Source organism: Zonotrichia leucophrys, chromosome 5 (genome assembly GCF_028769735.1).
Source record: "Zonotrichia leucophrys gambelii isolate GWCS_2022_RI chromosome 5, RI_Zleu_2.0, whole genome shotgun sequence".
In the NCBI taxonomy this organism is placed as follows: domain Eukaryota; kingdom Metazoa; phylum Chordata; class Aves; order Passeriformes; family Passerellidae; genus Zonotrichia; species Zonotrichia leucophrys.
In genome coordinates this window covers 1,124,998-1,137,825 of record NC_088175.1, presented here as the reverse complement: position 1 = coordinate 1,137,825, position 12,828 = coordinate 1,124,998, and the positions used below count along the sequence as shown (strand labels likewise).

The window sequence follows — 12,828 nt, the reverse complement described above, 5'->3', positions numbered from 1 at the left end:
TCACCAAGGCTGACAGAGTTCAGCATTTGGATGAAGCTTTCAGGCACATTATCACTCCATGCTGGGCCAGGAGTTGGACTTCAATGACTGTTCTATGTCCCATCCATCTCAGGATCTTCTACAATCCTAAGTGCTAAGAGAAAGACAGAGCTTAGCACATTTTAAATTCCTTGTAGCTGATTAAATTTCAGGAGTTCTATTTCCAAACGTTGGGGTGCACATGAAGGAGGGAAATATTCCATTATCTGGCTTTATCATGTGCCCAGATTTGAGGATCAAGATGAAAATGGGCTGAGGAAGCCACTTAGCAAGCTTTGAAAAATCTAAATAGGCAACTCCAGAGGCAGAATGAACTTCAAAATGAAACACTCCAGACAAGAAGGGATAAAATATCAGTGTCATTTGAAGAAACTTGCTATGCAGGGCTCATGTGATAAGAGAATACAAACACTCTGCATAGAGTCCAGTTACATAAGACATTTAAGTATAACCACCAGAATAAACCTGAAAGTATCTTTTAGTCCTTTAGGATCAGATCTACCTTTAGAATCCTGAAAAAGAAAGCAACAAAAGAAAGCAGACTGCTTTTAATTTTAGTCCGAAAAAGAAAGGGTTTAGAATGAGTGGAAGAGTCTCTCCAGCTTTGTAATGTGTCTTTATGCAGATGGTGATTAATCAATTTTTCTCCGTGCTCACTACAGTAGAGATGTGCAATAGGTAGCAAAACAAATTCACTCAATAAGAGAATTTCACAGTAAACAATCTGGCCTTATAACAAACAGCAAAATCCCATTTACTGCAGGATTCTCCAGTTATTCTCCAGGTGATACCTACATTGACACTAAGCTGTACACACAGAGATCTCCACTGTCACCCATAGCATTTGGAAATTTTTTCACATCACTCCCATATTGCTATTTCAACTTCAGTTTGAAGGCTGCAAAACCCTCCAGGTTGAGCACAGTTGCTAACAGGAGCATCCCTAAGCTGGTATTTGAGCTTAATTTGTCCAGTCTTTTGCACTTACTTTGATTTAATGAGATCTTGTTGGTTGCTTGAATAATAAGAATAAAAAATATATTGTATACTTTCACTTAAAGTTTCCAGGTGTTCAAGAAAAGCCTGGACATTGTACTCAGGGCCATGCTCTGGTTGACAAGGTGGTGATCAGTCAAAAGTTGGACTCAGTGATGCCAGAGGTTCTTCTCCAAGATAATTGATTCTAATTCTGTAAGCAGATGTCACCTCCAGGTGTTTTAGGTGTATTTTGTTTTTCATCACCCACATTATCCTTGCAAACACTGAGCACTGGCTCCAGCCTCCACTAAGAGGATCCTTCACCTTTGCCAAAGAAATGGTGATTACTTTTGGATGGACAGTTGTGCATCTACCTCAGAGAAGCTTCAGCCAAAACATATTTGTTCCATTTATTTCTGAAAACAACATCCAGATACACACTGTAATACAGCCTCACTCCTTTCCACCAGCACAGCTAGAAGTTAGGCTGGCATTACAGAGATTAAATTTCCTTGCAAACTTTAACCACTGCAGTAGCTGAGGCTACAACCAGGAGAGAATTTAGATCTCAGAAAGTCTACTACTACTATTACTATTTGGGTTTTCAGAGTTATTGTTGAAGGGGTTTTTTTTAATGACAGCTGCTTGCTTCATGTGAATGAAGCATTTTAGGAAGTCCCTCTCCTGTTTTTCAAAGCCTGTAATTGCCCATCAGACTGCAGCAAGGGATTTTTTTTCTTTTAAAGATTACACCACCATTGTGAATCTCTGCTAACAGCTGCCTCTAAATTATCAGGATTACTATTTTGAAACATCACCATGCATATGGTCAGCAGTTCTAAGTTTATTCTTAATCATGACTTCCATTTTCCAACTACGTAATTTTATAAACAAATTACAGAACATTTGTTTTCATGATTACAATATGAAAATAACTTCTGGTTGAATGCACCCATCTTGTGCCTAGCCAAGCCTTTGCATGTTTTGTACATCATTTGCAGATGAGTGCAGGGGGGACTCATGTCACTGAGTATCAAAAATTGTGACAAATTCCACACTTATTCAGCTCTTGGGAGGGCTCAAAGGTATAAGGAGAGGTAAATGAGATGGTCATGTTGTGAAAAAGTGAATATTTCAGGGAACAGTATTAAACATGTTCCTTAGCAAAAATAGTCTGATTAAGTTTCCCTTTGAGGTCTCTTTTGTTTTTTTTGTACCTGCTCATCAAAAAGTAGAAGAAATGCACAGAGGCAGGGTTTGTGCAGGTAACAGAAAAGCACTGTCAGAAAACCCAAATAAAACCAAACTGTGCAAACTTTACAGAAATGATACCTCCAAAACACTCATAGCCATAGATGAGTCCTTTTAAGAAGATCACATCTGAACCATCTACAGCCTTAGCCCAACCTCAGGCCAAAGAGGAAGAGTGAATGATACACCAGAAAAGAGTAGGATCTAAATGTATGTATGATGACTTTAACTGTGTTGTTACTGCTATAGGGGTTTATACTCTGTGTAGTATTCTTTTTCTATAATAATTATTTCTGGGCTAATAATGACTTTTGATTAGACTATCAAGATTTAGGTTACTCAACTGACTGTGTGACTGTTCAGTTTACAGTGCAGTAAGGTTTATTATTATATTCTTATTATTTAGCTTTACTACAAAGTGTTTCCTCTTCTCTCATTAACAAGGTCAAGTGCAACTCTGGCACTTCATCATCAGCTTCTCCAGTGTCCAACCACATTTTGGCCCATTCCTCCTTGCCAACCAACACATTTAATAGGGAAACCTTTGATAGTAAAACCATTTGTATCTCCATTTAAATGTTTTTTCTTCTAGGTAAGAGCACTTCAATTCCTCTGGCCTTTGACAGTCATACTAGCAAAATAATTAATTCAAATTAGGTTATTTTTGTATTCAAAATATTTCAAATTTATAATTTTTTTTTTTTTTTTTGTAGAAAAGGACACTTAACTCCTTTGCCTTTCTTGAAAGAACAGCTTGATCAACTGGAGAAATTCCAAGGAGAGTAACTGCACATTCCTCTTAAACTGCTGTGGTCAGATGGGGATATTTAAGGCTACAGCCTTCCAAGGCTGAGTGACACAAATTGCACTCGTTTCAGTGTTCACAGAAAACATTCCAGCTGATGATTCTCAGTCCATTTGCTTCTTCTGCTTCTTGAACTTGCACTGTTGCCAAGCAAATATTTCTCCATGCTGTGCCTGTTCTCAGTGCTGAGATCCATGTTTATTTCTGCACCCACTTCTTTCACTCCCCTCCAATTTATAAAGATCATTTTGAATTTCAGTCCTGCCCTTGTACAGCTGAGGGTTATCTGCAGAATTAATGAACACCCTTTACCTCCTTCCATTTTAATACACAGTAACTCCAGATCTGCTGGAGACAGGGCACAACAAAAAGCTTATCAGCAAGTTCATTTCCACATGTGTGGGATCAAACCATGATAAGCAGTGAAGTTCACACACCATAAAATGGAGCAAGTCAAGCGTGAAAAATAATTTATTGCTCTAATTTCCAACAGTCAATAACCTTATGTTCAGAGATAAGGGATTACAGACATCTCTTACATGGGTAAATATTCTCTGAGCCTTCACTTTCCAGCTCACCCAGGCCACAGCAACTTCAGTCTCCCACAGGAAGTGTTCACCAGGTGGATAAAGGCACCACAAGACAGCTGAAGTATCCCAGTCACTGCCAGCATCCCCTCCAGCATCACCTGTGCTTCTGGTCCCAGACACTTCTGTTATGTTCAAAGGTATCCAAAGCAAGCACTTGGTGTTACCTCTGACATTTTCATTTTGTCATTAAAATTAACATTAGTGCTTCTCCAACTGGATCCTCTAACGTCGTTTTCTCCTCTTGGGGAGAGATACTTCTGAAAGAAAATAAAGAGAATTTTTTCTTACAAGCTTTTAAATCCATCTTCCCTCATGGGAGTTGTTCAAGTGGAATGAATTCTATCCAGTACAGGAAATTAATTAGATGAGCTCTTGAGATCCCCTCCCAGTCCCTCTCCCCATGATTTTTAAATATGAAAAAAAATCTTTCTGGATTCTACAGCACACTGTCATTCAAAGTATCAACAAAAATTCCATTAATATTGTACTTGAAAACTTACTCCATCTTAAAACCTTTCTGCTCCTCACCAACACCTTTCAGATTTTGTTGTGAATTTGACAATGGAATACTCACAAAATATCTGAAGAGACTGCTTATGGGTATTTTTAATGCTTCAGAATTTACTGGAAAATTCTGAGAAATGGGAGAATGTTCCTAATTTAGAAAGAAACTTTTTATCCACAACAAGTGGACAAATGAAGGGAAAGTAAACAAAGTACAGTATAAAATGCTCCATGGCACCTTCAATCTGACCATTTAAAACTGAATGAATTCCTACTGTCTACAAATAAAAGTAACCAGAGAATGTAATATTGCTTCAGTAGTACAGGATGCTCCTTTGCTTCTAAAAACAGCAAATATAAATATACAATGTCACAAAAAATTTATTTTAATACATTTAAATGTATTAAATTGTATTAAATATCCCTTGTATTACATATCTTTCCATTACATACAATTTTGGACAGTAATTTACTACAGAAGGTTTTTTATACTGTGCCATGTTCTCAAGCAGCTGAGAACAGACCCTGAAGCTTCTGAGTTGCAGAGCAGCTCAGTATCATCCAACATTGCTCAAAACTAACAGTGGAGCTGCTCTGCAGAAGCATCACTCTGCTTTATTATTGCTTCCCAATTAAAATTACATTATTTCCAGTAACATGAGTGACAGCAAAGCCATTCACTGCCCTGCTGCAGTTCCCAGAGTCCTGCCCTGACAATGTCAGATAACCTCCAGCACAGCAGAGGATGCTATTGCTGTGCTGGAGCTCAATCCATGGAACACAGCCCAGCACAAAGTAAGGCTGGAGAGGAACCTTCCCTCCCCTCAACAAAGGTGAGGGCAGCAAGGGCTCTTCTCTCCAAAGTTCACAGAGTTACCAGAACACTTCTGTAAGTGGGTGACTGATCAAAAAAATCACTTTTCCCTACACCATGGAAACTCCTCAAGACAAACTTGTATTACAGAAAAATGAGACTCCTTTGAACTGGACCAGTTTTAACTCTGAACACACTACAATGAAATCTATGCAGAAAAAATTTACTCTGGGACTTTGCTACGGCGTTTCGAAATTTCAATTTTCATGCAACAATTTGCAGGCTAAAACCAAAGCTAGCTTTTGCAAAGCAGCAAGACATGATCCAAATATTCAAGGGATATTAAAAACCAAGTCACTGGTTTGCTGGAATTGCAATCATTGTACCTCCTTCCTCTGAGTCCTCTTCTACGATTATTGGCATCCCGATATGCCGAGTTACAGCTTCCTCTGCCACCTGCTTTTCACCTGCACACAGATTTTGAGGAAAAACTGTCAGCTTTGTTTTGCTTCTGCATCCTTCATCCAGCAGTTAAAAGATTGTTCACTGCTGCTCTCCTGAGATGCTGTCAAATGCTGCAGACAAACCTACTTTTCACAGTACCTTCCACATGGCTCACTAAGAAACCTTCAATAACAAGTAATTAACACTATCAATTTAAAGCAAATTAATCACCAACTCAGTTCAATAACTCACAATGCTCTTACTGCTCCAAAACACTTCATCTGCTCTTTTAAACTCAAGCAAAGGCAACGCTGCCTAATGCTCATCTCTGAAGAGGGATTCAATTCCTCAGTAACTTTTTTTTCCCTAGCAGAAGCTAAGCAATTGAAATTAAATTCCCATCTTCAAAATAAAGACAAATGAAAAAGTGAAAAGACAATTGAAAAAGTGAAAAGACAATTGAAAAAGTAAAGACAATTGAAAAAGTAAAGACAATTGAAAAAGTAAAGACAATTGAAAAAGTAAAGACAATTGAAAAAAGTAAGGACAATCCAAAAAGTAAGGGCAATCCAAAAACTGAAGACAATTCAAAACCATTTTGCTGTTTAGTTTCATTTAAACTGTAAAAATAAGGAGTAAAGAAAAAATTTAGACTGCAGAGCAACTTCTATCAGTTGAAGAGTTGGATATCAGAATTTCCTTAGAAAAAGTAATTTCTCAGTGATCAACAGCAAAATTGAGCAATTGAAAAAGACAATTCAAAAAGTCAAGACAATTCAAGAAGTCAAGCCAATTCAAAAAATAAAGCAAATTCAAAAACTGAAGACAATTCAAAACCATTCTGCTGTTTAGTTTCATTTAAACTGTAACAAATAAGGAGTAAACAAAAAATTTGGACAGCAGAGCAACATCTATCAGTTAAAAAGTTGGATATCAGAAAGAGAATTTCCTTAGGAAAGGTAATTTCTCAGTGATAACAGCACAATTTAACCCAGCTAGGAAAGCAATGGATAAATTTTTTACAAGCTCCTCAGGTTCAGGGATGCAATGGAGAAGTACCTCTAACTTCTGAAGAACCTCTCCTTGCTGGCTGAGGTGTCCTGCTGCCTTTTTTACTTCGACCTGGAGATTTCCCACAACTGGGCCCTGATTCAGAGGATTCCAACTGCATTTGCCGATGTCTCCTGGATCTGGAAACCTGGATGACACAAAAACACTGAATTTCTACAGCCAGATCCTGCTGTGGGTCACTTGGCAAACCAGCAGGGACCAAAGCATCAGCCTGATGTCAGGGTGGAAAAGGGATAGAAGGGGAAAGAGGGAGGGAGGACCCTCACTAATTGCAGTTCTTCTGTTTTAACAGGACAATGCCCTTCTATGATTTAATGGGTGCATAACCTAAAATGCAAATAATGAAATATTCATTAATTCCCAATCCATTCTGTTATTACCAACCCATGCCATGCTGCATCCCCCAAGACAAAAGCAACATTTCCAAAAACTGCTGCTCTGTAAAGCCTCTTTACCATCACACTTTGTTTAAGTGCCTAGAAAACATCACTGCACATTCACAGGTCTGGACTGTTATAAAATCCAGAGCTGTGCTTCATTCAATGACACATTTTTCAATATGAGATTTTAATAAACAGAGAAAGGTGAGATGCTTCTCATAGGACTGCTAAGAAAAAGACAAACCAACAATACACTTTTAAGTGAGAAGCTACTGAAACAAAGTTTTCAAGAACTTGCAACTGACTTTAAATTCCCAAGTCCCATTTTCACAGTCATCTTCCAAGATTCCAATATCTAAGATACAAAGAATCTGAGCAATTAAACTCTCAGGTATTTTTATACATCTTGTTAAAATTCCATCTACTTAAACAGAGAGTAGATATAAAAAGATAGCCTGTAAAGGAAAATCCCCCAAGCACAGGCCTTATCTGCATTGTTCCATAAATCTAACAAGAATAAGAGCTTTGGGTTTCCCTGTTGTTGGGAAAACTAAAAAATTGAAAAACTGAATTACCCAGTGCAGTTTTAACTTATTCCTTTTTGACCCAACATTTACATTAAACTGGTACTTAAAACTGTTCTTGAAAAATAAATACATCCCCACTGTCAATTTTCATACTCACCTCAACAACTGCAGAATAAGACTTGTATTTGATTCTGGCCAGGGCATTTGCTCTTTCAGAACCCTGTAAAGAAACAAGAGTCCAGTCAGAAAATATTTCTATTCTATTCTAGCAGTACTGAAATATTGCATCAGGCAACCACTTGAGCAATAGCTCACTACAGCTGTAACTCTATAATCAGTCCTACAGAATTTCCATGCCACCAAAATGGTACTTCAAGGAAAAAAAAAAAATCATTAAAAAGACAGAGAATAATTTTGGTTGCCTTCACTGTTACAAAGACCAGGAGTATTCAAATTTGAAAATTCACATCTTACCTAAATTCAAAGCAGATAAGTACAACATAAGACAATTCTGTAGCATAAAAAAATGAATATTGCCTTAAGCTGAAACGCCAGGAGGAAGTGTAAAGGAGTTTAGCTGAGAAAATACAGCTCATTTCCCTCCTCACCTGAAGAGAGACTTTTAATGGTGATCATGTAAGAGCTGTCACAGCAGTGAATGCTCACAGCTCAACAGAAAATAATGTGAATTAAAAAAAAAAAAAAAAAAACATGCAACCAGCCCCACCAGCTGTCCTTGGAATTTATTTTTACACTATCAAACTTTGATCTGCACTGCTTAGCCTGAGATCTGAAGTCAAAAAAATGAACAGATCTGGCCTGTGCAACGCAGCAAAGTTTCCTTACCTCTGATTTTAGCAAAGTCTCCTCTTTCTTTTTGTCTTCTGCTTCAGGAGCTACTTCAGCTTTTCGGAGTAATTTCTGTGGGGAAAAAAGTGTTTTTCTTTAGGCATCTGTGATATACAAGACAGCTAAAAGCCAAGAACTGTAAAAAACAAGACAAGCATTTACACACATGCCCATTTTCTGTATCTCCCCTACACTGTGGCCTTTCTTTGATCCAGAAATGTGTTACAGAGGTATTTAATGAGGCCACACCATCAGCAGTCAGCTGTGGTATCCCAGAGAGAAGAGCACCCCCAAGTCCTTTCTTCCACACCACATCCCTGCCTCAGGTTTCACACACTGTAAGCCTTCAGTGTCACAGTTCCCTCTCCTCCAGCCTGAGATGTAATCACACCAAGAAATCCAGCTCTAACATGTTCACCCAACCTGCTAAGGCCCCACAGCACAGTGGTTGGTGGTACCTACCATCCTGTTCTGCTGCCATTCCTGATGTTCCAAAGTTATGTCTTTGAGATTAACCACAAAGTCATCTTTTATCAAGCTCAGGGCCTTGTCTGGCTGGGATTTGTCAGCTGAAATGACACACTTCATTTTCTGGTAGTGGTCGTGAATATTCATCAGTTCCTGAAATTAATTTTTAAAAAGTGTCTTTCAGGAAAAAACAAAGATTCCAGCAGTAAAGCAATATTGGTCCTCAATGTAAAAACCCAGGGTTATAGAAACCATTTTAAGGAGATCATTGGACCAGGAGGAATGTTAGAAACTGATTGTGGTTAGATTATTTGAGTTTTAGAGCCAAGGAATCCTGCTAACCAGAACTGACCCACCAAATAAGCTAAAGAAGAAAGAGTATCTTATACTATTTAAACTAAAAAGGTGATTCAGGACCACTGTGATTCTGATACTGAGGTTCATTTTCACCTCTTTGGAGGAAACATTTTACTTCACAGATTTCTGTACCACTGCAGTCAACCTTACTGATACACATTTGAATGAAAAAACCTGCAAAGAAAGTTCTGCCACTGAGTGATATAAGAACCATTACCTGGCTCTATATAAGAACTTCTACCTCACTCGAATTACTCAGGTTTTTATCAAATGCATCACATAATAAAAATCAAATGCATTTTCATATAATAAAAACCCCAGTGTTTGAAAGGAGAAATAAAAGTGGGAGAAGACTATGAACTTGCAGATAAGTAAATTCATATTATCACAATCCTCCAGCTGCAACCTGCAGATGTATCACAACAAACATGCTTTCCCTCTTTTCCATTTTTCTCTAAGTGACAATTAACCATTTACATCCTTTTACATCCTACTGAGGCAAAACCACAAAACATTACAGCATATTTCAGTATTGAAAAAGGTACCACAATTCTTCCAAACCAAATGCCACAACTCTGAGTGTCTGCTAAAATTACCTGAGTCTGCATTCCACAAAAGGGCAACACTGCTGATTAGAGAAGTTAAAGCCTTTGGACAACAGAGAAATTAAAACAAAGCAAACCCCATTGATTAATCTGTAGTTTAAAGGTTACTGTACCTCCAGTACATCATTAGTGATGAGGCTGTTTACTCTGTCACTTGGGTCCTTAAATTCTTCTTTAAAATCATTTTTCTCAATCTTCTTCTTAGTTCTGTAGGTCAGCTAAAACAAGAGGAAGTGTTTGTAACATAAAAGAAAACTTGAAATGGCACCTCCTCCTGAGAATTCCTACTGCATATCCATCAATCAGGAGATGGAAGATACTGAAAGGCATAAAACCACATAAAACAGCAGCTTTGCTGTCACATGCTCAGAGGCAGCACTTTTCACAAATTATTGTCTAGTTAAGAATTTAATCCAGCACCTTGATTAATTTCCCCAGCTGGTAAGACATCTCAAATCCATTAGGAACATTAGAGACTGAAAAACTAAAAACTATCTTCAAGTGAGAAGCATTCAAACATCCTCTAAGCTCTTCATGCCCTACCTAAGTAAAGCCACAATATTGCATTTTAACTGGCCTCAAGGCTGAGCTGACCATGAGTGCTGTTGAACTGTCAGGCACTGAAAGATGAGGGTATTTTGTTTAAAAATGTAAGTCATTAATGTAATAACTCACTGGCTTTGGCATTGCTGTGAAGTGGAAGGCTCTGGCAAGTCTCAGTCTCCTGAAGATATAGACTGCATCATAGTGCTGGGCATCAAGCAGATCCAGCTGAAATTTCTGGATTTCAGGCCAATGCTTGAGTGCAATTCTGATCTGCAACAAGAGTTAAACACTGTTAAACCAAGATTTCAACCATAAAAATTAACTGAGCTGACTACTGTGATCTACAGTCTGATCTGACTGCAGACAACTCTGCATGTCCAGAGCTGCAGAAAGGATCCCACTATAACATCTGTTATTGCCATCATCATTTTATGCACCTAAGATCATTATTATGCCACTTTCTTTGACAGAGACATGGAACACAAGTCCTCTCTGACATTTGAAAACATTCATTCTTCACATTCGGAAGTGTGTGAAAAATAGTCTGCACCTGGGACATTCCCCTTCACTTGTGATCAGGAAACAATAACCACACCAAGCTGTGCTGCCACTGAAATGCTCATAAATGTTTTCTTTCCCTTGTTTCTTCCTTTCTCCACTCTGCCCACTTCCCTTTCTGCTTAACTTTCTGGATAACTCCTGTACCCTGTTACAGCTGTGGCTTTAAAATTGCCTAAATTCAGCTTCATAAAAAGTCATTGATTCCTCTGAGGTCAAAATATGAGCCATCATGGCATCATTGTAGACTACTTCAAATTCAGTTTGTTAAAGAATTTGGACTCAATTTGGCATGTGCACTCAACATACATCACAGAGTTCCTAAGCAAGCCATTTCTCCTAGCACTGAGTTTGTAATTCCTTTAGATATTGGTCTCCTATCCTAAAAGCAGCAAGGGGGGTGTCATTCACCCTCTCAACCTTTTTATGAATTCTTTTTCTGGTTAACAGCAAATGGAAATAATTCAGTGTCCATTCTGTTGGAATTCTGAACTCAGGCTGTAATGGGGTTCACCCGGCAGCTGAAGAACACATTCTCTGTCCCTGCATTTTCCAGTAGCTTCTAATATGGCTTTAAGTATTTTTTATGTTGAGAAAGCAAGAGAAAATGCCCTAACCATTTATGATGACAAAGCAGACAGCAGTGTACCACATATCTTATGCTTAGTATCTCCTGAGAATAAAACCACAGGAACAATTACCTTTTGTTTTGGCTGACAAAGCTGGGCATTATAGAGCCCATACAGAAGGTACAGGGCACCAACTCGGATCTGGAAGGAGTAGGGGGGAAAGAAGTACTGCTGGGCCACATCTAGAGTCTTCTTTGTGATCTTATTCCTCTCCAAAGCTCTTATTCTACCACTAAAGCGAATAAACAAACAAAAAAAAAAAGCAGTATGTTAAAACAGGTAAATATAAAACTGTAGGTTTTAGAAAACTTCATAATGCAGAAACATTATGAACATTATCTAAGCTTTAGATGTTTTAAAAATAGAGAATCATTGAATATCCTCAGCTACAAGGGACCCACAAAGATCACTGAGTCCAGTTACTGGCCCTACATACCAAGAATCACAAGCTGGCAGAGTTCAAGAAGAGTCTGGACAAGATTCTCAGCACAGGCTGTGATTCTTGGGGTGTCCTGCACAGGGCATGGATCCATGATCAGTGTGGGTTCCTTCCAACTCAGGATATTCTGATTCAAACACGCACGCCCTGCGATCACACTTTTAAATCTCCCGAGGACTGCACCAAGCTCCCTGCGGAGCCATCGCTCAAACCACACACATTCCTAATGCACGAAATACCCTGAAGTTAAAACTCTCTTCCATCATCACAGAGGAACCAATGCTCCTCTGAGCTTTCTTTAGAGCCCAGCCAGGCAACCCTCTCCCTGAGCCAGGCCTGAGGGGCACACGGCTCACTGACACCTCCTTTAAGGCTGGCCTAGCCCGGGGAGAAACCGAGCTCGGGGCTGAGGGGGAGCAGGAGAGGCGAAGGCAACGGGAAGATGAGGGGAAGGAGAGGGGCAGGGGCGGCTCGGCCTGAGGGGCGGCCGGGAGCCATCTCCACCATTCCACCATCCCACCATCCCCCTCTCCCTCACTAGAAGATGGTGTGGAAGCGGCGCTCCCTCCACAGCTCGGCGAAGCGCTCGAAGCGGACGGTGTCTGCCTGCTGGAAGGCTCCGAGCAGCTCCTCGCAGTCCTCCTTCAGCCCCGGCACGCCGTCCATCCCTCCGGCTCCGCGCTCACCCCGCGGCCGCTCCGCGCATGCGCTCCCGCACCACAACAGCCGCGCGGCGCCTGCGCACGGCCCGTGCCGGGCGGGGCCGGGAGGAGCTGCCCGTGAGGGAGCGGGGCTGTCCCGACCCCGGTACCGGGAAGAGATGCCCGGGCTGCCCGTGAGGGAGAGGGATTGCCCCAACCCCGGTACCGGGAGGAACTGCCCGTGCTGCCCGTGAGGCAGCGGAGCTGTCCCGACCCCCTGTGCCCTCCCGCCGCGGTGCGGCCCCAGTACTGGGAGGAGCTGCTCGTGCTGCC

The 12,828-nt window shown here is 40.2% G+C and overlaps 1 protein-coding gene across 1 annotated transcript; it reads right to left on the bottom strand.

Annotated features, from left to right (window-relative positions):
• Positions 1 to 3,526: 3,526 nt before the first annotated feature.
• Positions 3,527 to 12,627, bottom strand: SNAPC1 (small nuclear RNA activating complex polypeptide 1). Its single transcript, XM_064714023.1, has 10 exons — positions 12,393 to 12,627; positions 11,488 to 11,647; positions 10,358 to 10,498; positions 9,796 to 9,900; positions 8,715 to 8,873; positions 8,250 to 8,324; positions 7,561 to 7,623; positions 6,485 to 6,623; positions 5,368 to 5,448; positions 3,527 to 3,920 (listed from the first exon to the last, which is right to left on the bottom strand). Exons 1-10 carry the CDS (start codon positions 12,518 to 12,520, stop codon positions 3,886 to 3,888), a joined length of 1,086 nt encoding a protein of 361 aa, XP_064570093.1. The 5' UTR covers positions 12,521 to 12,627; the 3' UTR covers positions 3,527 to 3,885.
• Positions 12,628 to 12,828: the final 201 nt, after the last annotated feature.

Coding starts and splice junctions, on each gene's coding strand:
- SNAPC1 (XM_064714023.1), bottom strand. CDS start 12,520: ATGGACGGCGTGCCGGGGCTGAAGGAGGACTGCGAGGAGCTGCTCGGA. Junction 11,648..12,392: donor CGCTTCCACACCATCTTCTA/GTGAGGGAGAGG, acceptor TATTCGCTTTAG/TGGTAGAATAAGAGCTTTGG. Junction 5,449..6,484: donor AGGTTCTTCAGAAGTTAGAG/GTACTTCTCCAT, acceptor ATCTGTGTGCAG/GTGAAAAGCAGGTGGCAGAG.